The sequence below is a fragment of the Protomyctophum parallelum genome (genome assembly GCF_964188405.1).
Source record: "Protomyctophum parallelum genome assembly, chromosome: 7".
Taxonomy (NCBI): domain Eukaryota; kingdom Metazoa; phylum Chordata; class Actinopteri; order Myctophiformes; family Myctophidae; genus Protomyctophum; species Protomyctophum parallelum.
The window spans coordinates 32,522,688-32,550,347 of NC_139705.1; the positions used below are offsets into that span (position 1 = coordinate 32,522,688).

General features: G+C 44.9%; 1 protein-coding gene across 4 annotated transcripts in view; it reads left to right on the forward strand.

Moving 5' to 3' along the window:
• The window catches only part of asxl1 (ASXL transcriptional regulator 1), a 29,579-nt gene extending 2,638 nt beyond the window's left edge, over positions 1 to 26,941 (forward strand). Inside the window, exons 2-13 of one of the 4 annotated variants that reach the window (XM_083768891.1) lie at positions 4,425 to 4,508; positions 5,323 to 5,442; positions 6,300 to 6,522; positions 8,317 to 8,471; positions 12,423 to 12,507; positions 14,756 to 14,875; positions 18,243 to 18,409; positions 19,737 to 19,833; positions 20,831 to 20,936; positions 21,332 to 22,427; positions 23,751 to 26,377; positions 26,773 to 26,941. In XM_083768891.1, the coding sequence (XP_083625017.1) occupies positions 4,425 to 4,508; positions 5,323 to 5,442; positions 6,300 to 6,522; positions 8,317 to 8,471; positions 12,423 to 12,507; positions 14,756 to 14,875; positions 18,243 to 18,409; positions 19,737 to 19,833; positions 20,831 to 20,936; positions 21,332 to 22,427; positions 23,751 to 26,377; positions 26,773 to 26,797 (4,905 nt within the window). In that variant the 3' untranslated portion in view covers positions 26,798 to 26,941. Of the gene's footprint in view, positions 1 to 4,424; positions 4,509 to 5,322; positions 5,443 to 6,299; positions 6,523 to 8,316; positions 8,472 to 12,422; positions 12,508 to 14,755; positions 14,876 to 18,242; positions 18,410 to 19,736; positions 19,834 to 20,830; positions 20,937 to 21,331; positions 22,428 to 23,750 lie in introns of all 4 variants that reach the window. The other 3 variants (XM_083768892.1, XM_083768890.1, XM_083768893.1) reach the window with 3 other exon arrangements.
• Positions 26,942 to 27,660: the final 719 nt, after the last annotated feature.

The window sequence follows — 27,660 nt, forward strand, 5'->3', positions numbered from 1 at the left end:
TTATCCAAAGTTCCAATTCACTATTCATTATTGCATACACCATTGGCGGAGGAAACCATGCAAGGCACCAACCTGCACATTGGGAGCAATTAAGGGTTCAAACTCTTGCTCAATGACACTCGACATTAAGGCCCTTTCCCAATTCCTTTTTTAACCCTACCCCTCAGCCCTTGCCCCTTCCCCTTGTCCCTACATAATGAGTGTCAAGGGGTAGGGAGATAAATCATCCCCCTAGGAATTGGAACGTCCCTAAATATTGAACGTCCCTTGTAGATATTGATATACAACCTTTTCTCAGAAAATAGCTGATCTGCAAGCTCACTACAGGCCAGTGGTCCCAAAACTTTGATGGAATTTCTGTCTCTAGGACCCCCAATTTATATTGTAAAATCAATGTTAATTAACTCTGAGAGTGTACAAACTATCATTTAGCCCATAACCCACTTTGGAAACTACTTTCCATTTGATTTAAGCTGTAGAGATGGAACGTAAATATAACATTGCTGTGGTTATGATGAAATAAATATATTGTAATTTTGTCTCATGTTGGTAGCCCACCATGCAGAATGTAATTCAGCTAGATATAGCTCATTCTGACACCTGCTCAACAGTTGTACCTGATTAATTGATTATTGTATTAACAGTTTGTATAGCATGGGTACAGATATATATACAGGGTTAGAAAAAGGAAAAACTATTTACAGTATAGAAAGAAGGGGCTGTGGTCACTGTTCATTGTTTTTAATATCATTAAGAACAGAGTCATTTTCTATCAATGAAAATGCCATTGTGATTCATCTCCATCCAATGTACAGTCTGCACAGCAGCTTGCAATCTGTTCCGTAGCTGGTTTGCCTGGGGAAAAAACACCATTGCTAATTAGTTATGCAAGTTTTGCAACTTGTGGGGATTAGTTTAACATTGGTCATGATAAAACCATAGCTATCACTGCAGCGAGTAGCCAACGTTATGCAGTGACAGCGTTATGTAGGTACAGTAGGCTATTTCACGGCTTTTAAGAGCTCCAAAAGCAGAATGTTGACATATCGTGGTCTGGGGGGTCGGACTGATGCCTGCTAATAAGCTAGCTTGCATCCGAGTTGTATCACCGGCGCACCGGCGATAAATAAAAAAGAATAAAGCGCCGATGCGGCGCCAAATGAATGGGTAACGTTGTATGAATGCAACGCCGTATCATATCGTTAGTTCACGTGAAGTAACGTTAACCTTTGCTAGAGATTGCGATATTTTTGGCGATGCAGATTGTTAATACATTCAAATAATATTGGTTATTATAATATTTTTCCATAATAAAGGACATAAAAGGCTTCTTACCTCGTCCGCCTTTCAGCCCTCAGTGATGTTGCTCCGTTTGAAGTCCCGTCGAGATATCCCTTCAAACGAAGGGGATTCTACCCCTCACCCTCGGCCCTTCCCCTCCATCCAAAGACAATTGAGATAACCCTTCCCCCTCACGTGAACGCGCATAAGCAAGGGCAAGGGCTAAGGGCCAGGACGAAGGGGGGAATTGGGATTGAGCCTAACTCTGGGGGAACTCTGGGATTGAACTGGGAACTTCATGGTTCCCATCCGGCCACTCTCTAACCCTGAGCCACTGCTCAGTGTTGTGCTGCTGTTGATTTGTGAATCTGTGTATGTATGTATGTAATTGTATGTGTGTGTATATATATATATATATATATATTTTTTAAACCTCCTACAAATGTAACTCTGTTTCTTGTCCCAAAAATAGGCCATTAACATTCATATTTGACCCCTTGGGAAAAGGAAAAAAAGTACATGCATTGGGCTGGATTGTTAGATTTTCCCTCTAGTAATAGTTATAGGATCAAAGCATATGAATAGGCTGGTTATTAGTATGGAGATGGTTTTGTAATCTAGGGCAGTAAACACTACACAGTACAATCTTACAACTCAGAGTCAGTGTTCAAATGTATGGGTCTACTTGTTTACATGTGTACACTCGGAGTGACTTAAAATAACAAAGGATTCTACTGTGTTTGTTTTATGCTCCATAAATGTATTAAACATTCACATAAACCTGGCGTGTGCATTTCCCAGCTCCACAGATTGAACAGATCTTTGGCATCCTTGATTCTACAATATGTTTTAGAATCGTAGACCTTAAACGAGAACATGGCACAAGGAGAGTGCTGTGGCCCAGTGCCATGTCTTCTTGTTGTCCCTGTTCCTTCTGGCCCATTTCCTCCATGTGTATCCCATTCTGCTGGGGCTGAAACAACACCGTCTCCCAACCCACGGTGCCGTTTCCTTCCATATTTGCCCATGACAGCGAGCCACCGCAGAGGAAAAGAGACCTCCTACAATATCAGAAACGGAAACATAATCACCTGTCTAGCCATAGATTTCATTTTCATATTAACATTTAACAAGAGGGGGAGGCTTACTTTAGAATGATGTTTTTAGGTAGTACACTACTACAATTGCATTGCGTCCTGGTTTAGGTGGCCGGTGGGCCCATGTCTCCAACACACACACACACACACAACCTGCTTTTAAATTTGGACAGTGCAGAGATAGTGACATTCACCTGCGTTAGGAAGGTCACTCTCCATCTGTGATTTGGTTCTGAGTAGCTGCATTGTTCAAGGTCTTTCTCTCCATACACACTTTTGCCCATATCCATTCAGTCCTGTAGCATGCTTTGCATACTAGGTAGTCTCACGTAGCCAGTCAACTATTCCACAATCTCCAAATGCTATTGAGTCTAAACTACATGCTGCCATTTCCGTTCACGAAAATATATTTTAAAATATCTTTAGTAGAGCTGCTTTTTTTAATTGTATTTCCATTTCTGCTAAGCAGCAAGCTATTAGTATATCAATTTTGCACGACTGTAAAAGGCGACAGAAGTGGGGAGGAGGCTTCACGTGCACTATTTTACTCATGAGCAGAGCTTCGTGCTCCAGACTGTATGCCCGGAAGCATTTGAAAATTGCGAGAGGCAGTCTGGCCACGCGAGAATACATACTAGGCCTAGATCTGGAAAAGGCAATATCACTTCCTTTACCGTGATCATTCATCAGTTGGTCACACTCTGAATACTTGGTTGAAGCATGTCGTCAACACGTAACGTTCATCGAATAGCAGGTCAGACAATTCAAGTTTAAGACCTATTGTCTTGAGGCAGTTTTTTTTTCAGGTAAAAGCTTTCCAACAGGTCTAACCTGTGACTGGAGGTGGTGCTGGTCCAATCCATGGATTGCTTCCAGCTTCTTCCAGACATCTATTCTTAGTATATGTCAACAAATGCCTGTCTGGTTTTAAGATGAGCTTAAAAGACAACTTTGTTATACTTTTCATGCAAGGTTCATGTTTTAGGTTGTCGTTAGAGAAAGTAAAAGATGAGTGTTCCCTTCATTTCAACGATTTGAGCTATTTTTGACAGGGATGGGGGCATTCGGACGTGGCTAAATATGTATTTTACGCCAATTTCTTTATTATTATTTAGTCCTCCTAGACCCCAGAAAATTACATCTGGACACAGTAGTTGTTTTCCGTGTGTCTGAACAAACAACTGACTACTAGGGGCGGCGGTCTACCATACTATGTGTCGTACGCTCAATATGTCAGTTTGTCACCTGGCCCTTCACATTCAATAGATCCCGTGATCTTTTATGTCCAGATGTAATTTCTTGGGGTATAGTAGGACTATAGTAAATAATAAAGAAATCGTTGTAAAATCTTGTAAAAAACAAACATATTATTATTTAGCCACTCGTTCGAATGCCCCGTTTAACCCCCTGTTAAAGAAAGCAGCAAATTTCAATTTCTCTAATAACTTAAAACATGAATGAACCTTGGTCTGTAAAAAAACAAAGTCCTTAACAAGTATGTGTTCATGTTCAAACCTAGCTGGTGTGCATACTTAATAAGAACCTCCTTAGGACAAATTACTGATGCATACAATACTATTAAAGGGGTAGTTCAACAACACTAAGGATTAGTGTCATGTTTCTTCTGGCAGTGTTTTGACATTACCGTAATTTCCGGACTATAAGCCGCGGCTTTTTACCCATGATTTGAACCCTGCGGCTTATACAACGGTGCGGCTAATCTATGGATTTTTACAGCTAACGCAGAGCCATCTCAGGCTCTGAGCTAACGTAGCTGCGGCTTATAGTCCGGTGCGGCTTATAGTCCGGTGCGGCTTGTATATGGGATTTTCCCTACATTTGGCTGGTGCGGCTTATATTCAGGTGCGGCTTATAGTCCGGAAATTACGGTACTCCAGTCTTTGCTCTTGTACTTTTGTTTCAGTGGACAAACACTTATTCAACAAGCGGTTCAGATAAACTATTGTGTCTTACGCTACAGATGTTTGAATTGTGTGTTGAAAGTGTACATCAGTGCTGTGTTAAAACAGTTTACACCCTTTACAGGTTTTGGAGAACTTTTCTGATGCTCCAATGACTCCCAAACAAATCCTCCACGTCATCCAGACAAAGGGGCTCAAGGAAATGAGGTTCGATACACACACATACATTACACACCCTAGTAAAGGATCTTTAATTAAGCCTGTTTTGTACGTAGTTGTGCGGCAGTATTGTGCACTGAAAATAATCAAATCTACAAGCTCACAACGTAACACGTATTGTAAGCTTGTAGATCGGTTATTTTCGGTGCTTAACACCACACAGCTACACGCCATGTAGTCTCTGCATGAAAAGTATACCATTACAATATTGCAGTGTTTTAAGTGCAGGATAACTTGATTACGTTTCTGGATATGGTGGAAATGAATATGGAATAGCAATAGAATGTCGCCAAAATTTCGATGCCAAAAAAGGCTGGAGAGATGGTACCAATTGTTAATTTTATTATTGCCTGTTGGTGTCATCTTTGATCTTTATCACTATGTGAGGATTTAAGATGAGCCTTTTCTTTTTAAATAAATTTTTTAAAGATTTATTTTGGGGGGGATTAGATGTCTTTATTGATTGGACAGTAGACTGACAGGAAATGGGGAGTGACACGCAGCAACGGTCGTCAGGGATTGGGATTCAAACCCGTGACACGCTGCCAGGCTGGCATAGCAGCCTAGGGTGCCCGGACAACCACGACAGTGGCCCGGACTGCCTCACTGTGATTTTATTGATTTTTCTTTTCTCCTTTCTTCCAATTTCTGCATGTGTTTGAACCTGAACGGATTGACTGGTGCTTCTTGTCAAAACAGGAGGTAAGTTGTAATATTTTCACTCTCATATCAGTAGATTACTGTATATGTTCAGTTTATATAATTTTACATGAATATTTGATCACATGTCTCTGTCTCTCTCCAGTGGCACAGCTCCACTGGCCTGTCTGGTCACCATGCTTCACTCTCAGGTTCGGGGGGACAGAGTTAAGAACAGCATATTCTTCAAGCTGCCTGGACGCATGAGCCTCTTCACTCTCAAGGTATAATGCCTCATTTATAACGCCGCCATTATCCAACACTCAACACAGAGGCTTTTGTAGAAACATTGGATACACTTAGGTGCTACTTAATTTGGGTTGGTTGCTATTTTTTCCCTTTGTGGTGTGCTGCTTTATTGCTTCTGCTTCTGTGTGTGTGTGTGAATGCTTTGCTGATTTATTTGCTGATGGTCTTCATCAGGGCATTGCTATTTCTTCCCTTTGTGGTGTGCTGATTTATTGCTTCTGCTTCTGTCTGTGTGTGAATGCTTTGCTGATTTCTTTGCTGATTTTCTTCATCAGGGCAAGAATGCCCTGATGACCGGTTAGGTCGAAACATGTTGGCCGTTGCCTTTTTAATAACAAATGCTATCCTCATTTTAACCTTGAGTGTCCGGATCGTTTCTTTTTTCTTCATGCCTTGATCCTGTTTGATCCGTGTGAGTACCTTTTTATCATCACATGTTTATATCTCCGTCGAGCACCTGTTAGTTTTTATTTTTTCCTAATAAACAATAAACATCCTATTGTAGACTAATACGAGTTTCAAATAAATGTGGCTGTTGGCTGGCAGGCTGCAGATTGAATGTTAAGGACGTAATCTGACCAACCCAGGAACCAATTTAGGAACCACATTTGGATGATCAATTTCCGTCACGGTCCGGATGGTCTGCAGCTATATAAACGTATATCTTTCCCTGAGCAAGATGGAGGAGGTGAAGCGTTTTTTGAAGTTCTTTTAACACCAAATGTCTTCAGTACCCAAAGAAAGCCAATTGAAACACCCAGAAATAGTTTATAGCGGTACATTCTGTTGTCGGTTTCTACATCGCCCCTGTCTGTCTCATGTCCTTTTGCAGAAGAACGCCCTGCAGTGGACCAAGAGCCCGACGGAGTCCGAAACGCCAACAGACGGGGCCGGTGCCGCCGCAACTCCTACAGCCACCTCCTCCTCTGCCAACACCACCTCCTCCACCAGTGCAGCAGGTCCGGCCTCAGCGCCCGCCACCCCCGCTGATGGCACGGAGCAGGAGAGCTGTGACTCCACCGAGACCACGGCTGCAGCCAGCGGAGAAAACGACGGTAATATTCACAAAAAATGTTTCATCAGAGAATCGAAGTCACCATCAATATTCGTATTGCAAGGTTGTAATCAATATCCACACATGATGGGGTGTGTCGTCTTTATATATAAGTCATAGGAATCGATCATAGAACTCTGGGCATGGTTAAAAGGATCCGAATGTAATTCCGACAGAGCATTAGTCCGACATGCAGGGACAGCGTTTAGACTACTCCTCGAACATGCACTGTGCTTGCGGTTAAGTTAGGATAGAGGTATGTTGTTGGTCTAATGACTGTCTGTCTGTCGGACCAATAATAGTGTCGGAAACTAAGTACTGCACCCTGGTTAACCTACTTCATCGTATGATCAATAGCAAAAACGGCCAATCTACAAGCTCACAATGTGTGACACTGCACTTTTAAATCGCCTATTTTCGTCTATAATGACATGCCCAAAACAGGGATGCCAGGTTAACACCCTGAGCGCACAGGACGGAGTTCTCTGCCCTTTCAATTAGTAACGCCCAGCGCTCGGGACGGAGATTGATCAAAAGGACGGAGATTATTGATAGCAAAACGGATCACATCGCTCCACAGGCTGGGAGCGTCTGTTCTGCAACATTCTATGTTATTTTCCGGTGGGACGTCATCGAAAATGTTCCCCCCCATTTTAGCCGACAAGATCAAATATCTTAAAACGTGAATAACACTTGATCTAGATAATTCCGTCCACGACGTCTACGAAAAGATTGTGTTAGACGGCCCATCGTGGTCCCGTCTAGCCGCGTTAGAATGAATCATACCTCCCGTTGTTGTCGATCGCATCGAGAGTGTTTTGGCTACGACAAGCTACTTCAGCCACATCCGGGATAACATCCGGTCCGTCGCTAAATGTGCTCCGCTGCTATAAATCGCTGGGCGCTATGATTTAATGGATTAAATAACCCTGGGTGTTCGGGGTGTTGTATTGGTGAAGATTTAAATATCCTTTATTTAGTTTAGTCCATGAAGACATTTACAGAGGAGGATTGACTGTGTTCGTATTATTAGACCAGTGTTATGAGAAGAACCCTGAGAGGAGGGAGAATGGCTTGAAGAGGATAAATGGAGGTCTCTTGGGCCTGACGAAACTGATAATACCACTCTGCTCATTTTCTGTGATCCTGGATACAGTTGTTAGTTGCCATGGTTACAGATGTACTACCTGCCACTGGCAGCTGTGACCTAGATCAGAGATGTTTATGTGCATTCATTTTTAATTGTGTGTGTGTCTGTGTGCTCGTGTGCATGCAGTGCTCTGTCTTACATGCTGAAATGTGTGTTACCAGTACTAAATGGCTTTGCTCCGCGGAACATCAAACATGCATGGAATGATAATTCCAATTTATAATTGACATCGTTAGCATGCATATAAGCTCTAGCTAAACCTTACATGTGTGATGTTGATGTATGGCCATGGTATAGGTGTAAATCATCAGCTTGTTACTAGAAGCTCTCGCTCTAGCGCCACAGCAGATTAAAAAATATATACATTTTTACTATATTTATTTTATTTGTATTGATTTTAGCATCCCAGTACTTCCGGTTGAAATGTTGCGCAATAACATTATATTGACATGGAGTTTTAAATTAACTGTTTTTTGGGGATGACATTTGGTGTAGAAGGGGGAAAAAGCACTTCAAGTACAGTTTTAACTCGGGTCTCTTTTGACTAAGAATAGAGTGGTTAAGACGAGACGGGAGGGGGGGGGGGGGGATCAAAAGTGAATTCATGCATTCTGAGGATGTAACTAGTGTCACCGTGTGGTTTAGCCTCCGTGGATGAGAGCTCTTCCAGCGCCTCGTGCTCCACAGAGCCACCGCCTCCCAGCCAGCCTCAGACCCGCCTCAGCAGGGCAGCAGGACAGCAGGGACGCAGTGACACGCAGACCCAGCATGCCCAGACCAGACTCAGCCGCTCCAGACAGGTACAGCAACGCATCGGAAACACTTGAGGATGCTAACCTTGCTGGCCTTGCACACATTATATTTACCCTATTGTGCTGAATATAAGATATATAATATATTTTTGAGGGGCGCTAGCCCCTCCTATATACAGGGTTAATGTTTGTTTTTAGTTCAATGTTTGTTTTAAAAACGCCATTGACAATGAAGGGAAAATGTAATGTTTGTTTTGACACCATTTGTTTTACATCATTACATCACCTAATCAAAGCAACATGAGTTAGATTAATAGAGGTTACTAAGATGTAAGATGATAAGAGCGCCCCTCACTTCACACGGGTGCGATTCTTTTCCCAATGGAAATATACGGGGTCATATTATATCGGGGACTAGACTAATTGACATTCAATGTTCTTTTTCCACAAATGAGTCTTGAAAAATTGGGGTCATCTTATCAGAGTTGTCTTATATTCGGCATCTTGGGGCATCTATTTTTCAGAAAAGCACACGGCCAAACAGAGGAGCAACGAGAGCCGTGGCCGCCGTGAAATTCCTGCCCTGGTATACAAGTTACAACCAAGAAATTTCGCTCCTAGCATATGGGAAACATTTTTTATAGTTTCAGTCAGATTCTCATCATTTTTAATTAGCAAAATGGTATTGTCGTCATGCGGGTTATTTTAGGGCTTTTCTACCTTAAAAAAAAAAAAAAAGATTGTACACAGAGAGAGACGAAGTGAAACGCAGCAAAGGCCTTCAGGCTCGGGAAATGAACCTTTGACTCGGTGTCAGACTTAAGTAGAGCCTATATGTGGTATGTTAGGCCAGAGGCTCCCCAGAGCAAGCAGTGTTTTAAAATCTGCTTCCCTGGAAAATTGCCTCTGCATAACTGTAGTCCTAGGGTCGGGTCCCAAAGATGGCATGTGTTTCTGGTTTGAAACTGCCTCCGATCTAGTTGATGGCAGCATGAGCATACAGCAAGAAGCTGGTATGCATGCTGCATGATATTTTCTTTCCTAGGCAAGGGAAGAAGAACTCATCTTGGCAAGAGGGATTAGGCGCACCCGAGCGAGCTACTAGGCCTTGCGCATCAATGAGCATGCCATCCGAGTAGGCAAGTCGTGGTGGATGGAATAGGCTATCACATCAACCAAAAACCCTTCCCCCTCTCCCAGCCAACCGTGTGCCGTCCGAGCTCAATTCTTCCCTGCCATCCTATGAAAATAAATAATCTGGATGTTTGGTGTAGTACAGTTATGCACAGTGAGAGCTAGGGACAATCTGCCCATCCATTTCAGAAAGGGGTAGCTACCGTGAGAAGGAAGTCACTGTTTGACTTGCCTAGAGTCAATGCTGTGGCGCAAAGAGAGCTGGGCCTGGCTTGAAGTAATTGAAAATGCTGGGTATGCGAACTACAGCCTCTGTACAAAAGAAATAATCTGTAGCAATAAGGGCTTTCATGCCCTTTTGTTACACTGCCAGACGGACATGAATGCACGGACAAAAACACAATCACAGTCATGATTCATGACTATAATGACTGTTCTATCAGTCCGGACCCAAAATGCAGCTAGTCTCAAATGCCAAAATTCTATTTTTGCCAAGAACATGCAAAAATAACCGGACAATAATATTACCAGAAACACATAGAGCTAACCCTGAATGACCATAACAGATCTGTAACTCGGAGAGTGTACAAATGGAACCAAAATGGATCCATTTGTTCCATAGGCAAAAATTTGCCTATGGCAAAACTTTTCCCAAGGAGTGTTTTTCGTGCGAAATAGAATGCTTGCAATGGATTCAGAATCATGAAAAACCCCTAGTTTGACTCGTCACATGCTACTTAAAGCATAATGTAATTTTGAAATGTTTGCCTTGTATAGGTTGTTAATGGTACCCCAGTTTATTATGCTAATTATGAAAATTGCCCAACATATGCAAGTTAGCATCCGGCAGTTTCTAAATGCTGGGGACCCATACTCAACATTTCTAACCCAGCTTATTATGCCAATTATGAAAATGTCCCAAATTATGCAAGTTAGCATCCAGCAGTTTCTAAATGCTGGGGACCCATATCAACATTTCTAACATAAAACAAATTCACATTCACATTCTGGCAAGTTGACTACGCGCTCCGGTGTACTGCCCGCCTATTGAATCTGGTACTCAACATTTACTCTTCTGTTTTAATCAGGCTAGCAAGCTCAAAGCTAACGGTCATAACGAGGATAATGCAATGTCCCTGCTCTTCAAATGCTCCCACATTGTGGAATTTATCAAAGCTACATCTGTGTGCGGCACTGCGGCTACAGCATGAGATAATGAACACCACTCGCCTAATGCTGAGGTCGGAAGTCCAAAGAGTTTAAAACACTTTCAAACGGTGCATATTGTTTAAGTCACGTCCCACGGGAGCATGCCTTTCATATCATAAATATGAACTTTAGCCAAAATCTTGTGTCGCAGCGTGAAAGTCCATTATGTTATTGTAACCTTTGTGTTGACAAATAAGTTGTATTGTTACTGTGAAGATGATCAAATAAACTAAAGTAATCCATGTGATGTCTTGTATACATCTGAAAAGGGTCATAGTAGCTTAGCTGCAACAAGTAGCTAATTACAACAAGCAGATGTATTTCCTCAACAAAATAAGCCTCCCATTATTTGATTAGTCAAATCGTTTTTTAAGTCTACTTCCAAGAAGTAGATTGACTAAATTAGAAGTGCATGACCCACCAGAAATCACTAGTAACTGACGGTATGAAAACAAATGACCAAATTAAAAAAAGGAAACGGGAATAGAATTTGCATGGACTGAGGGGGTCTGGACTCATAGTCATACTGTGGCGGGTGGTCATGACTGAGGGGGTCTGGACTCATAGTCATACTGTGGCGGGTGGTCATGACTGAGGGGGTCTGGACTCATAGTCATACTGTGGCGGGTGGTCATGACTGAGGGGGTCTACTCTATACTCATAGTCATACTGTGGCGGGTGGTCATGACTGAGGGGGTCTGGACTCATAGTCATACTGTGGCGGGTGGTCATGACTGAGGGGGTCTGGACTCAGTCATACTGTGGCGGGTGGTCATGACTGAGGAGGTCTGGACTCATAGTCATACTGTGGCGGATGGTCATGACTGAGGGGGTCTGGACTCATAGTCATACTGTGGCGGGTGGTCATGACTGAGGGGGTCTACTCTATACTCATAGTCATACTGTGGCGGGTGGTCATGATTGCGTGGCGGCCCGCCAGGCCGCCATACATTAATGCATATAGGGGAAACACTGGACTTGTAGTTTGCTGTCTCAGTGGTTCTCATGCATGACATGTCTGTCAAGTTCCCCCCATTTGAATATTGTGCTGAAGACATTTGTCAAGAATGGCAAAATTCTTGAAAAAATTGTGAATTCTTTAAAACAGCTCCTACTTTTACTGGGGTCCCTCTAGAACCCCCTCATGGACACATGGTCCATGTCCCTGGACACTACTACTACACTACTGGGGACCCCCGGAAATGCTTTGGCCATGTCTTGGAACCCCCGCCCCTATCCCCACCCCCTATACAAATTGACCTCTACATCTGGTTTCAGTATTTATTTATGATGAATGTTCTCTATTATTAAGGTTATTGTAATCATTAACGGAAGTTTATGCATGCACTGTGTACTATGTAAACTATTAATTTCCATTTTCCAGCCATTCAGTTGCAAAAAAGTATTTGGGACCCCCCAAAATAATTTGTCGGTTGTGACCCACAGGTTGAGAACTCCTGTGCTATGTGACTTAATAAGAGCAATTTATTCTCCATCCGTTGTGAACCGTTGTACGACAGAGTATACACCAGGCTTGACTCTGATAGGCTACTATACAGTATTTCCCCGGGTAGATAATTATATCATGCTCTTTTCCCTCCCCTCACGGGTTTACAGGCCTTTCTGTTTATGTACTGAATCATTGTGTTACTACAGTCGGGGAGACAGAGGAAGAAGGCGGTGATGATGCCACGTGTTGTCCTAACGCCACTCAAAGTCAACGGAGAGCATGTCCCGTCAGGTAAGAACTAGTCTCAGCGTTCTGTTTAGCCCTGGCTTCTTTCCTCTTTGTATCCTTTCTCTCCTTGACGTCTCTCTCTCTCTCTGTCTTCCCCAGCCGTATTTGTTTTACTCTCAAGCCTCTTATTCCCGTTCCCACCTCGCTCTATTTTCCTCCATGTTTTTACTAGCAGATAAACAACAAATAACACGCGATTTTGTGTCCTTAAAGGTTTTTTTTTTACCAAATCCTTTTTGTGGACTACCTCTTTCATTTGCATTTCATTTGCTCACAACTAGGAGAAAATGAAAAGGTGCACAACTTTGGTCCAATTAAGCCAGTATGGGTACATGGTACTATAACTTGACTAGATAAATGAAAAGTTTTCTTGAAATATTTAGCGCAATGACCATAAGCCCAGTTTCGTCAGCATTTGCAAGTTTTGTAAAATAAACTCTGCCTTTTAAAGGCTACATGACATAATATTAATATCGTAAAACAAGTAAGTATAATAAGATGATGTGATCAAAACGAAAGCTATTTGCGGAAAACAGTTAAATGACCCTTGGGTTGCACTCTGCATTGTATTTATCCAAAATTCCTGGATGAGCTTTCCAAACTCCCTCATCATTTTGCACATAAATGAACAGCCAACATTAAAGACAAACTTGTTGGGGCCGATTCTTGAACTCCTCAGCCTACTTGGCTGTTTCGTGTTTTGTCCACCATACCACCGTTTATTTTGCATGCAAGAATTGTATAGATTACATTCCATGATAAAGAGCAATTCATTTCCGCATCCAGGACAGCTGTCCGTGTGCACCCGCTCGGAACCGGAGGGAATGCAGGTTGCCTTTTCCTGCAGAGGGTGGCGTACTGAAGAAATACGTTGCAACCAAAGGGTCTTGATTGGAGTTATTATTGAACTGTTTATTAGTAGCTAGCTATTGTTTTGAACATATTATATGTACTCTAATTTATTGATTGAGCTTTCCTTTATCATGTAATTTAAATGTATAAATATGATGTCACGTGGCCACCCCTTTTGGTGTGGTGCATTATGCTATGCTTTAGCTATTGAAAAATAGCAGATCTACAAGCTCATAGCGCGCCACGAGCTTGTAGGTCTGCTATTTTTGAAAAACCGAAGAACGACTGACATAGAAACTTAGCTTTTTCAGAAAACTGTCAGGATGTAGAAGACATTTTTAGAATCTGATCTCAGGTCAAAATGGGTTAAAGACAAACTATTTATAATGATTCTATTCGTGGTCCCCTCCTTTTTACATCAAATCGATTCGCCGGAATTAGCAGATGTACACATACAAACACATTGTGAGTTTGTAGAGGTGTTATTTTCAGCTATTACCAAATGTCCAGAATATGTTCATTTGGTTAAAAGGCAAGGATTACAGCCAAAACACGGCTGTTTGTATGCTGTGTTAAATATTTCAAGAATACTCAACAGTGGTTTTTCCCCCCCTTTCATCTAGTCTTTAATTTGCTCACCACATCACAGCCAGATCAGGTTTTAGAAGCTTGAGCAGTGCATGCCAAAGCAAGAGAGGATGGTAGTTGCTACGGTCACCGCCTCTTCTACTACCTAATGTAGAAATTACCCGTAATCCTGTTTCATTCCCGTTAAGAGTCTTCTAAAACAACATTTTGTCTAATGGCTAAATATTGCTTTAGATTCTAGAGTTTAAAGTCCAAAGTCTAGAGTTTATAGGACGCAGACTGATGCTGATAAAATTCTCTTATGTTCTGACCTCCATGAGCCAAAAATAAAGACTAGCATTATGTTTTGATTGCTGGATGGATGGGGACGAGTCTGCCAGTCAAATCTGTCCCTGCGTACCTGTTGTGAATGTGCTTAGTTTCTCCTAAATCCCTGCTAACTGGTCATTCCTACTGTGTATTTTCCACTCTGGAATATTGTATCCACTTTCCTTTTTGTCCAAGTCCCCCATTCCAAATAATCTACAGATGTAAAACACACAAAACTAACACTTACTGAAGTCTTGTCGGCTAGAGAACCTTCTACCTCTGTTTTGTTTTGTCTTTGCTGGTGTGTGTCAGTATGTTGTTGTGCGCTCCCAGCCTCCCCTTGTCGCGCAGTCTCTGCTGCTCCCTCTGTGGCGGGTTTCACAAACCCAACCCAGTCCGTCCAATCCATTCTCTCTCACTCACACGCAAGCACGCACACACACACACACAGACCGTGACCTGAGTGTCTCACCGGCTCCCCACTGCCACCTCTCCCATTCAGGAACAAAAGGGAGACGCAGGGAAGGCTCTAGGGGGGGTCCGGGCCCCACACTACGCGCTCGCCCAGAACTGGGCTGGAAGCGCCCCCAGCACTTCAGGAGTATGCACAGCCTCCAATCAGGTACAGGGCTTATTGCCACCGGCATTGAACCCGCAACCCTGTACCCAATCAACCCTGTCCCCTAAGCTCCGATTAACCTCTTAACCACATTAACCCTGGTGTCCCTATTTTGGGTATGGCATTATAGGAGGTAAAATGTATACCTTTTCCTTTTCTCCCGCCTCCCCCAAAAATAGCCAAAATAGCAGATCTATAAGCTTGTGAGCTTGTACACGGGCTATTTTCGTTATTTCCCGCATGACAAAGTATATCAGGCTTAATTGGTTAACCCTACTCCAAGCTGCAACAACACCACTAGATTACCATGCCATGCTATGACATGTTATTATAATATGATGTTGAATGTCATGGGGCATCAACATGACATGCGCCATGAAATACATTGAAGCTTTAATTTGGATTTGAGCTAAGTCGTGATGTATCATTGTTTGTGTGAAAAAGAATAATTGGAAAAACATCTTCTGTATGCGAGGACAGGAATAAGATTGGTTCAGTTGCAAAGGTGGTGGTATGTATTTGGACGACGGATGTAATGGCTAAATTGTGAATCCAAGATTAGCATTTATTTAGTGGATATTGCTGACAGGATTCTGCTGAATTTGACTACTTTTGGGCAGTTGATTAGATCAGCCAAATGTTTAAATAATACCCATACAAGTAATTATAAGTGGAAATCAATAATTGTGCAAATCAGTAGCAGTAAAAAAAGTTATGTTAAATTATCAAATTGTAACGATTCCAATTGCTTATATTAAGTTAAATTACCAAGGACTTTACTGTGTAGTCAGTTAATCACCCTTTTTGAAAAAGATCTTTTAGTGGCTAGTGATGCTGAACAGAAGGGATGCAGATCCGACACACCAAAGGTCCGACATGCAGAAATCACCCGTCGCTCCCGACAATGTGCTGGTCCGACATGAGTTGCGCTGTGCTTGCGGTTAGCGTTAGGGTTCTGGGTAGGCTGTCGGTCTAATGACCGTCGGACTAATAGTATGTCGGAACTAAAGCCTGTACCCGAACAGAACCTATATTCACACAGCTTCTTTGGGATGAACACTGCTGCTACCTGGATAATGTAGAATGTTGGGAAACGGATTTCCTGTTAACAAAATTAATGTATATCGGGGGAAGAAAAACTAGATTTGAAATTTTGAATATGGCACAAGCATTGTGTTGCAACTTGAATGTCCCCCAACCCCTCCCGTCTTCTCCACTGTGCTAAAAACAGAAACCACAACCTGGAAGCACCCACCAATATCAAAGACAAATGGCACACAGTTGATCAACTCCTCATTCCTAACGTGTAAAACGGTGACATTTTATCTCACTCTCCCATTCATGGTTAATTTAAGGCGCTTTATTATAATGCACGACTTACTTATTTTATACTTAGTTTAAATGGCAAATCTATTTTATTTATCTATTTATATGTTTAACAGGGACAGGGGTCTATAAGCTTACAATGGGTTGCGCGTTGTGAGCTTGTAGATGAGCTATTTTAACTATTTTTACATTTCGCCTATGACATGCCCAGTATAAGGATCGATTTTTAATCGATGATTACATTAAATGAAGGCAACGTTTCAGTACTCCCGAGTTGGTGTTTTACCTAGTGTTTACTCTTGCATCCGATCGATTCTTTTTTAAATTATTATAATCAATTCAATCGATTAACTGTCGCACCCCTAATTTAATCAGTTTAATCAGTTAATCTAGAATCCAACATGGAAATAAGATGTTCAAAGTTAAAATAAGGCTCTTTATTCATCTCTGGAGAGTGTATGTGGGAATGGCTCATTTATACTTTTTGCATGGATTAGCTTCAGGTGTGTAGTCTCTCCGATTCTACTTAATTTGCCTTGGGTCAGGTGTGAGTTGTGGCTGCTCAAATCAGCTGTCACACACACACCCTACAAGGACAAATGTATAGTAGCTTTTGGGGAAAAAACGTAACCTGGAATTATTCAGTATTATCAAATTTATTTGGGGCATCAGGAGTCGCTAGAAGCATTTGTGTCCCGTTCCTGTGTGCTAACCTCATAGCACACCAAATAACTGCATACAGACAGTAGGTCCTACAGTCAGTGTTTGAAAACCAGGGCGGGGTCTTCAGTTCATGTTAAACTGATGTTCAGAACAGGTAACTGGCTAAACTGCACTTTTCCCAGCTGTGGGGCAATCATGTTTTCTTAAGTTGCATGCCTGATGGGTTTTTTTTCTTTTTCTTTTTGCATGTGACAATTCAGCTTTCCAGTTAACAAATCATCTGTTTCTTTTAATTACACACCAATGGATTCAGGATTGCCACACTTTGAACTCAGAACAGGCTGTCTGTCACTCATGACTCTCAATTAATGATTTTAGAAAATTCTGTATACTTTGTTGAGGGCATTTGTTTGACAAATTATGGTGGAGAGAGACAGGAAATGCATAGAGAGTAAGATAATGACATTCAGCAAACATGCTGGGCTGGCCCGGAATCAAACCAGGGACTGTCCGACTGACTGACCAGAGCGGTCCGTATGCGCCTGGTTGCCCCTCCATGGCAAGCTTGAATTGAAGTTCTTCAGCCTCTGGGTTTGGGTGTTAGTTAATATTGCTCTGTGCTGGATCACATGAATTTTGAATAGAGTAATATTAACATTGAAATGCAACTTTGCATTTTTAAGTCAGTCACATCTATATTCTCTGTCTGAAAATGTAATTTATTCATTTATTTGTATATATTTTTTTCATTAGATTTTTATTTAGTTTATTTTATTTGAAAGTGAAATATCCTTAAGTGCCTAAGATTGTCCGATCTGCTGGCTTAAGACTTGAATGACTTTGTTGCCGTACTACACTCTACTCCAGCCTGCTATTGCATCAGCAGGAGTGACCTGGGCAACTCACACATGGTCAACTGGTGGCCCGGGGGCCACATGCTGATGATGCTCCATCACTTAATACGGACCGCAGCTTATCAGAATACTGATTTATTTTTTTATTTCAGCTGTTGCAAGTCCAAACATGCAAACATGACCCGCTTTAATTCAGTCTATATATGCATGCATTTAGTTCATAAAGTCAATTTTATGCATTTTTATGCATTTTAAATTATATAAAAGTTACTTTTCGGGATTCCAATTAAAAAACGGTAAAAGAATAATTCAGTATTTCAATTTAAATATAGCATAACTAGCTGATCTACAAGCTCAAAATGCGTCGCAGTGTGACACGTTTTGACCTTGTAGATCGTCTATTTTTCCTATGACAGAAATATGCAATGTGGCCCCTCTGGAGTGACTGTGGAAATACAGTGGCCATCGTCAAAGTTGCCCACCCCTGATGTCCTAACTTGTAGGGGGTGCGACTGATGTCTCCGCAGGGCCCATGAAGAGGAGCCGCGGAGGGGTGGAGGTAGACTTTGAAACGCCCGGCTCCATCCTGGTCAACACCAACATCAGAGCCCTCATCAACGTGCACCGCTTTTCTGCCTTCCCCGCACACTGTCAACAGCAGCTGCTGCAGCTCCTCCCCGAGGTCGACCGCCAGGTGCGTGCGCGTGACAGGCGGGATGCTTGTCTCTGCAAACAAGTTTGTGCACACAGTAAAGGCCACTGTGTGCTAGGAGCTTTAGGCTACCACCTTCACTGTGATCACTTCTTAACTTTTTTTTTTTTTTTTGTATTCAGACACCTAGAAATGGGTTAAACACTTCCAAAAACAATCTAGTCTTTGTGACACCTTCAGAGACTTTCCTAGATGCTTTGCCATTGCTCTAAAATATCCCGTCGTAAAATCTATATATGCACCTAAGCTTATTGAAAATAGGCCGGCCGTCATACTCATTTTACTGCCAACCACGGGGATACCTATGGAAGTCCATTTGTCCAAAAAACTAACTAATACCACAATGAAATAATCAAATGCGCAATTAAATAAATTAACACAACAAAATGACACAACACACTGAAATAAATAAATTTCATTTCTTCTCTTTTTCTTTTAATATATATTTTTTATCCCACAATTTTGTAACCCATTTTTCACCCCCGTGTCAATCATCTAATGTGATCCTGGGCTCTACACACCCTCCACCAACCTAGTCCCCATATATGGGGGACAAGGGGAGAGCAACGGACTTGAACTTTCCCTTGCATTTATTCTTTTTGTTAATATCTTTTATTTATATCTCTATTTCTTATTTATTTAATTGTATTTTGTCGTAAGCTATGATTAAACTCCTGGAACATGGACCTCCACAGATTCCCCCCGTCCCCTGCTCTGTAATCTGATTACCTTAATCACAGCTGTGTAGCTTGCTCTGTATACAGAGAAGGTTTGTTTACATCTAGCGTGGATATTTTAATAACTGCATACCCGACATTTGGATGTTTTGTTGCAGAAGGTGAAGGTACTATGGATGGATGTGTTGCCATTATATCACTAGAGGGAGACAAATTCTTTGCCAGGGAATTTTTCAGAATAACTACGCTAGAGTGCCAACAGATGAGGCAGAATTTACTCTGAAAAGCCCCCCAAAACTGTGAGGTGAAATCTTCCCGTTACTACCTTGTGCTGATAAGTCTGGGGCTTTGGAGTGCCTTGTTGAACCTTGACCCCAAAACCAAGAGCTGACTTTAATCTAGAAACAGAATCGTTGAAAGGATAATTGTGTGTTCATATATTTCTTTCAATTCAAAGGAGCTGCTTCATACATAATTTAAACATGACCGAGATGGTGTAAAAAAGCAAAACATAAATTAAACTATTAAACTAAGATGTGTATGTACAATTGACGGAAATACAGCAATTTGTAAACTGAGCACTGAAACACTAACAAAAACACATCCTTGACTGAGATCTTTGCTCTGTGCAGGTTGGTCCTGATGGCATGGCCCGTCTCGGTAGTTCAGCCCTCAATAATGAGTTCTTCACCCACGCCTCCCAGAGCTGGAAGGAGAGGCTTGCCGAAGGTGAGCCAAGGGCCTCGATCACTATCTCTTTCATGTTAGCACTAACCTACATGACGCAGGTACAGTGAACTGTTCAGGGTTAGTAGTGTACAAACGCACAAGTACATGTCAGGGGCATTAAACCGTAGGCAGATTTTCTTTAGTTTGTTTTCTGGTTCAGTTTTAAAACTACAGAAAGGTAAAGGGGTGCATACTTAGTTTAGACTAGTTATTGGTTAGACATAATGTTGGTGAGGGGTGCGTTAAGACGACCGGATTAAGGTTGGTGAGGGGTGCGTTAAGGGTTGGTAGAGGGTTAAGGTTAGGTTAAGGTGTGCTGCCCCGTGGGAGGTTAGGGTGAGGGAGGGTTTGAGATAGGTTGTAGGACTAATGACTGGTCTAACCGGTGAAAACATCTTTTGCTCCCATATTAACACGTTGGATCCGTATGACGAGTATAACTGTCCTATAAAAGATGCCAAGCAGGCTCGTCTTATGGCGTTTGATATCGCTATGGTTGTGGAACCGCTATGCACGGTTGCCAGGTCGCTGACCGCACCGCTTGTGTTGACTCAACCACACTAGCTTCTGTTTTGCTTTTTTTCTCGGAAACTAATGCACTGTCCGTGGTGTTAAACAGATCGGCGATGTTCGGAGGTCTGATTATCCAGTGAGCACGATGGGAACATTGGTGTATGCTCGCTAGCATTGATGCATGCTTTAGCATCCAAAATGGAAGGCAAAAGCGGAGGCGCGTCATAGTGGAATAGCCTCAAATCATCCCACTTTTTCCCACCAGGCAGATGGTAGCAAGGCACAAGAACAGGAACTCTGCAAGAACTTTCCTTTTGGCCTTGGCACCGGTGCCAGTCTTCATTAACACAGACTCGGCATGTCCATATATTTGCATTGTTAAACATAAATTTGCATTTGTGTTGTGTGTGGGTGGTGAATGTTAATTTATGTGAGCTCATTGCTGCTTGTGGGAGTGTGACATTGCCTTCTCTGTCATAATCAGGGGAGTTCACCCACGAGATGCAGGTGCGTTTCCGGCAGGAGATGGAGAAGGAGAAGAAGGTGGAGGCTTGGAAAGAGAAGTTCTTTGAAGAGTACCATGGCCAAAAGTAAGAAAGCGCCCTCTTCATCGGGGGTTTTGCAGCCAGTACAACTTATTGTAAAAATATGATTTATTGAAGTCTCACTCATGGACTTTTAATATTTACTGAATATGGTCAAAATTTTCTCTAAACTTCCAATTTAACCACTTATGCTTATTTTATACTTTATCGTGTCATGTTGAAATTGGGGAAATGGCAGATGAGTCACGACCCATTTTGAGTTTAAGATTTGTGTTAATTTGTGAGAATTATTGCCTATAATAACCGGAAATGGGGACGCTATAGTTAATGTGATAAAAATGTGCATTAAATGTCTTACTTTACTTAAAAATCAGACAAAATCAAAAGGATAATCGCCACACCTGTCAGGGCTGAGTGTTCACGGCTTTGTCTGGTTTCAGGTCTGGCCTGACACGCGAGGAATCGCTCAAGTTGACCATGAGCGAAGCTACGGATGTGGCTGCCACCATGCTGGACAGCGACGTGGCGGCAGTGTCTGCTGGTGCTCCGAAGAGGCGCAGTGTGGGTCGCCGGAGGCGGGACGGCAGGATGAGGAGGCGTACGCGGGCTGACCTGAGGCGCAGGGCACGACAGACGCTCTGCAAGGCGGCGTCTCCGGCCCTCCAGTCCCCGGAGGTGGCCGAGGTGGCCGCTGCTTCGCTGGACACTTCGACCGTCTCACTGGGCTCCCCCATGTCGGACAGCGCCGTGGTCCAGGGGGAGGTGGTACTGCAGGCGGAGTGCGCCCTGGAGCTCCCCGCCGAGTGTGCGTCGCTGGAACCAGAGCCCTCCCCGGCTCCAGAGCCTGCCGCCGAGCCCACCCCAACACCCGTACCAACACCCACACCCACGCCTATACCCAGCCCCATCCACAGCCCCATCCACAGCCCCAGTCCCAGCCCCAGCCCCAGTCCCAGTCCCAGTCCCAGCCCCAGTCCCAGCCCCAGCCCCAGCCCCAGTCCCAGCCCCAGCCCAGCGTCCGTCAGCGCCAACGAGGAACCCGAAGTCACTGCTCGCTTGCTTCCCGACGAGCCAGTGCCTGCCCTGGCCTCCACCTCCTCTCCTTCCTCCTCTTCCCCCTCTTCCTCATCGGCTTCCTCTCCAGCCTCCTCCCCCTCTTCACCCTCAGACAGACAGGGTGCCTTCACAGCGGGCCTCGACTCTTCCTCCTCCTCTTCCTCCTCTGGATCCTCGAGCGCTGCTGCCGCCGCCGACCCCCTGGACGACACGGCCTCCGTGGTCACCTCGGTCACGGGGGGCACCACGGCCACCAGCAGCCGCGAGAGCAGCCCCTCGGCCAGCCCGGCGCCCACCCCCGTCCTCACCGCCCAGCCCAGCGAGCAGAAGAGGCGTCCAGACGAGCCCCAGGCCTTCTCCAGCTTTCCCGAGAAGAGGCCACGACTCGACGAGCGTCAGTCCTTTCGTACCACAATTGGCAGTGTCGGCTCGGAGAAGCCGCTGCCGACAACAGAGGAGCCCAAGGTGCCGCCAATCAGGGTATGTGTCTCACTGGCGTTTTTATTTGTAGCTGTAAATCTAGAGGGAATGCTTTAGTTAAAGCTGCATGAAACCCTAGGCTGATTTTGTAGTAATGTTTTCCGTGTGTAAAAACCATAGACTGTAAAAAGTATGGACAAAGCGTTCCCCGGGTCTAACTCTAACATGAACGTAAAATGAAGCCTGTCAGTCCTTTAATTGTACATCGCCATCTTTCTAGATCCGTTTGGGCCCAGCTGGCCATTGGCTGGCCCAGACAACGAGGCGGGACTTCCCCCGCTTCTTCTTAGTTGTTTTTTATTTTGACTCGAGTGGGTGGGGAATCCCGATCATAGACTGTAACGGTAGCCACGCCCCTCAGAACATACGCGACTTTATGGATTTTTTTTTAATAAATGTGGACCATATCCACAAAGAATATTATGACATTAGAAATGAGACTTTAAACTAGTGACTGGAAGCAGAAAGTATTCATGACCATGTTTATTAAGGTAATACAGTCTAGGTGAAGTTGGGCCCAAATACATGGACTTCTATGGGGCTATGGGTTTTTTTGGGCCCAATGACAGCGCCACAACAGGCCATTATATGAACTTTCAGGAAATCCCGATTTCCTTATGGCTTCACAAAATATCTGTCTGACTGCCCCCCTGGTAAAAACATGGCAGGCTACTAAGCAAGAATGAGTGTGTCTGTGTTAAATGTATGTATGCAAATATGCAAGCTTAGACTGTATTGACACACCTAAATCTCACATACTCATTAGTATGATTATCTGCAGCTGTGTTGCCAACATCACAATTCTCATGCAGCTTTCCTTGTCTTTACCCTGTTGTAGTTTTTAACCTGAAACGGAAAAGAAAATCTGTCTCGGGTTTCATCCACTCCCAGAGCATCAAGCGTTTCTTTATGCTCGAGAGTATTTGCCGCAGAATCCATGTACTGTGCCATGTTTATAGTCTAGTTATTAGTCGGTGACCCAAAAGAGAAATTCGATGTTTGCCCAAACTAGTGAAAATAGCAGATCTACAAGCTCACAACGCATCACTTCGCGCCATGTTGTGAGCTTGTAGATCGGCCATTTTCGCTACTTCTTAAACATTTGTTTTCTAATTTATGGAATTTCTCCGTTTTTTCTTTGATTTATTCATGAAAAGCAATACATATAATTTGTTTTTAATTCATGAAGAATGTAGCTTTTTTGGGAATGTTTTTTTTAAATGGTTTTGAAATAAGTATAATTAGAAACAAAATGTGGGAAATAAAGGGGATTGTTTAGACAAACCTTTGACCCATGTCATATTCTCGTCCTCTTCTCTCCAGATTCAACTCTCCAGAATCAAACCGCCCGGGGCCCACAAAGGCCCACCCACCTACCAGATCTGCCCCCGGATCATGCCTCCCGGCGAGGGGTCGCGGCGGTCGGGCACGGGGGCGCGCACACTGGCGGACATCAAAGCCCGTGCCCAGCAGCGCCGGGAGGCCGCTGCTGCTGTTGCAGCCACTGGCAACGGGGCGGGGCCGGGCGGGGGTGGGCTGCGGCCTTCTGCTGGGCTATCGGATCGCAGCAGTGGACGACGAGCGCGAGAGCACCCGGGACCTGTCGAGCCCGGAGGAGGAGGAGGTGGAAGAAGGGGAAGTGGTGGGGTGGAGGAGCAGGGGTCGCCTGCAGACTCTCATCCGCCAGGAGCACAACTACAGCTTTCCAATGTAGAGTTGGCCGAGAGACCATCGGCCCAGCCGCCGACGCCCCAGCCCTCGCCCTCGCCGTCCTTGTCCACCACCTCCACCTCGCTGTCGTCGGAGCCGCCCCAGACTCCCACCCCTATACCGACCCCGCCTCGGGAGGAGACCGCGGGGGAGCCCATGGCTGCGGAGGACGGAGTGCCAGCACCGGCTGGCGAAGAGGTCCAGAGTACCACCAATGGCCTGGCGGACGAGGCCGCCGCCTCCACGGCCCTGCATGCTGATGCTCTATCGGGTCCCGTTTCTGTCCTCCACCCGGGGAACAGCCAGACCAGGGGGTCCACGGATGCCGCCCCGGCGGTGAGGGTGTCTCAGCCGTCTGCGAGTGCACAGCTGACTCCAACCTCCATCCCAGACTCTCTCCCCAGGTTTGGGGCCAAGGGCGTGGATGTTATCCAGTCCCTGGCAGTGTCCTCTCAGCCGTGGGAGCGAGAACAAGGCAAGGGCTCCGGTGTGATCCAGCATGGATCTCACCACGTTGGACCCCAGGAGGCCCCCCTGCCTCCCAGCCGAGAGAGACAACAGGCCAACACTCCTCCTCTCCTGCACGCGTTGTCCTCCAGAGAGGACGAGGAGGCCGGCGGCCACAGTGACTCCACGGAGACGGCCTCCGACTGTGAAAACGAGAGCCCGGAGGGCGACCGGCAGCGCCCCGACGATGACTGGAACCATCACCTGGCCAGTCAAAGGAACGGCCCGCCGGTCATCCGCAGCCCCCTTCCTCAGAACCAGCAGCCTGTCATCCAAAGTCACGTGTCGGCTCGCCCCAATCAAACGGTCATCCAGCTGCCCCGCTTCCCCAACGGCATCGCCCACCCCCAGCCCGGCCGTGCCCATCTTCTCCCCCAGGAAGCGCAGCCTCTCCCCGCGGGCCACTCCCAAGGCCTCCGGGGCCACAGTAATGTTTTGGTCAAAACGGAGTCGGGAGATGAGTCAAGAGCGTCCAATCGGGCCACTCCCGAGGAGGACTGTAGAGGAGGGGGCCTGAAGTCCTCGCCTATCCCACCTTCTGTTTCTGCCGGCCCCAAGAGGCCGAGCAGCTCAGCTAGGCACGTATCCAGTGTGGAGGCCAACAATCCTCTGGTCACCCAGCTGCTGCAGGGCAGTCTGTCTCTAGAGAAGGTCCTGCCTCAGTCGCACTCCGCCAACAGGCTCGAGATCAATCGGCTGCCGGGGGGGCCTACTACGCCCAGACCTCCAGCCACGAGAAACCCTGGACCCTGTCTCAGCCGAACCCCCCACGAGACAACAATCGAATCCCCGGGTCCGGAGTTCTCTTCCCAGAGCCAGCGTCCTTCTTGTCTGATGGACGCCACAGCCATGCAGCAGTACCTGTCCCAGCAGCCTAGTGGCACTGTGCCCCCAGGAGCTGTACCGGTCATCACTTCCCTGCCCCCCTCCAGACGTGTGTTAGATCACGTCTCCCAGAACTCTGTGGCTGTGGAGTCTGCTGTTATCAAAGAGTCCCCTGGTTCTTTGCCCTCGCGGGGAGCCACTCCAGACAAGCCACAGGCCTCTGCCCGGACCCCTAATGGCCCCTCGCTGCCACACGCGGACGCCTCCCCCTCGGAACTGGTGCCCACTATTAAGATCAACTGGCGCCCACAACAGTCACAGCAGCCACACCCCCACCAACAACAGCTCTCCCCGGCACCCAGTGTGAAGAGCGAGGTCAACTCGCGGCCTTCATGCCAAGCTCTTGCCAAATCCTCCCCCATCATCACCCCGCTGGGCATTCTGAAAAAGGAGCCCGGCGGTTCCCTGGACGGTTACCTGAGCGGCGGGGCAATGGAGGGCCTGCTTAACATGGAGATGACTTTAACCAGGATGGCCAAGAAGGAGCACGGCAAAGCCCCGTATTCCTCTGCCTCGCCGGCCTCCTCCTCCCCCTCTGCCTTCATGTACGGGAAGCTCCCCAAGCAGGGCGGCGGCATGGGCGGGGCAGGGCCCGGCGGCCTCAGCTACACGGCCAACGTGTCGGTGATGGACGGCAGTGGCTTCTCCCGCAGCCTGGCAGACGGCGTGCTGCAGCTGCGAGGGCCGCGACTGGGCGCCGGGCAGAGCGCCACGCTCAGCATCCAGGCCTTCGCCGACAGCGCCGCCGAGGAAGTGGCGCTCAAGTGCTCGTGCCGCCTCAAGGCCATGATCATGTGCCAGGGCTGCGGCGCCTTCTGCCACGACGACTGCATCGGCCCATCCAAACTGTGCGTGTCTTGTCTGGTGGTCAGATAGTTCTATGTTCAAAACATTGTTAGGTCACACCACACCACACCGCCTCCTGTAGAATTTTCCGACATGTAAAGTATTAGCCAGTGGAACCTGGGGGAGAATATGAATTGGGACACGGTGCTCTGAGGTGTACAGAACCCTTTATTAGGGTAGAGCAGACATGAGACACATGACAGGCACAATGTTGCCTTGTATTATAAAATTGGTCTGTTTTTGTTCTTTTTTGTTGTTGCCTATTTTTAAAAAGACGTTCTGGTGTTATGTTAATGTTATTGTATTATTATTATTATGATTATGATTATTATTATTATTGTGAATTTGGGGCATGGTTGATTGTAAATTGTGCCTTTGTTTTGTTTTCTCTCCTCAGAAACATTTACCTCATCTTATCTTGACCCACCTGTCATCATCTGAGTGTGAAAATGGTGGACATTATTGTTTTTGGTTCCTCTCCTGCTCGGCACGGAGGGACTTGTTGGTCTTGTCTCTTTGCGCAAAGAAATATTTTTTTAATCATTAAAAGTAAGTAAATGACATTGTTTCCTTTTGGTTGTGTATTCTTTGCTCATTTCATTTGCCTCCTAAAGATAAATCTGTACTCTGAAGTTAAGCACAGTATTCTGAACAAAATAAAGTCATGACTGAGCACTACTTTTCTTTTTCCAGGAATGACATTTTTATTGGTATTTTTTTTTATGTAGTTGTAATTTAGGGTTGGGTATCTAGATATACCAAAACATACGTTTTTAAATATTTGAAAGTATTTCTGTTTTCTGAAATTACTCCTGAAGGTGATTTTTAACTGAGCAAAGCATCTAATGATTAGACGCTTTGCTCAGTATGATTAGATTCTAATCAATCCAGAGATGCTGCACAGGGATGCTGTTGCCAGTGCTTTTGGAAGGTTCTTCTGAAGAAAAGAATGTCAATTATTATGGTTCATAACATCGATAAGAAATTCACCATAAAGAACATATTTATATTTCTGTGCAACATAACGCAAAACATTCCTTCGCACATCTAGCATCCAGTGAACACAGTTCCTCACTTTCTTCTAGCCGCCTGTGTCGGTTTGAACAGAATAAACCACAGCTTTGTGGCGGTCATGAAGATGCAACATATATTTTTAAGCAGGAGATTCATTCTGTACTGCCATTAATTTTTCTGTACTGCCATAGATTATTTAACCTTTGTTAAATATTTTATTTAAAATTTAACCCATTGTTGAATCGTGTTGTGAGCTTGACTTACTTTTTAA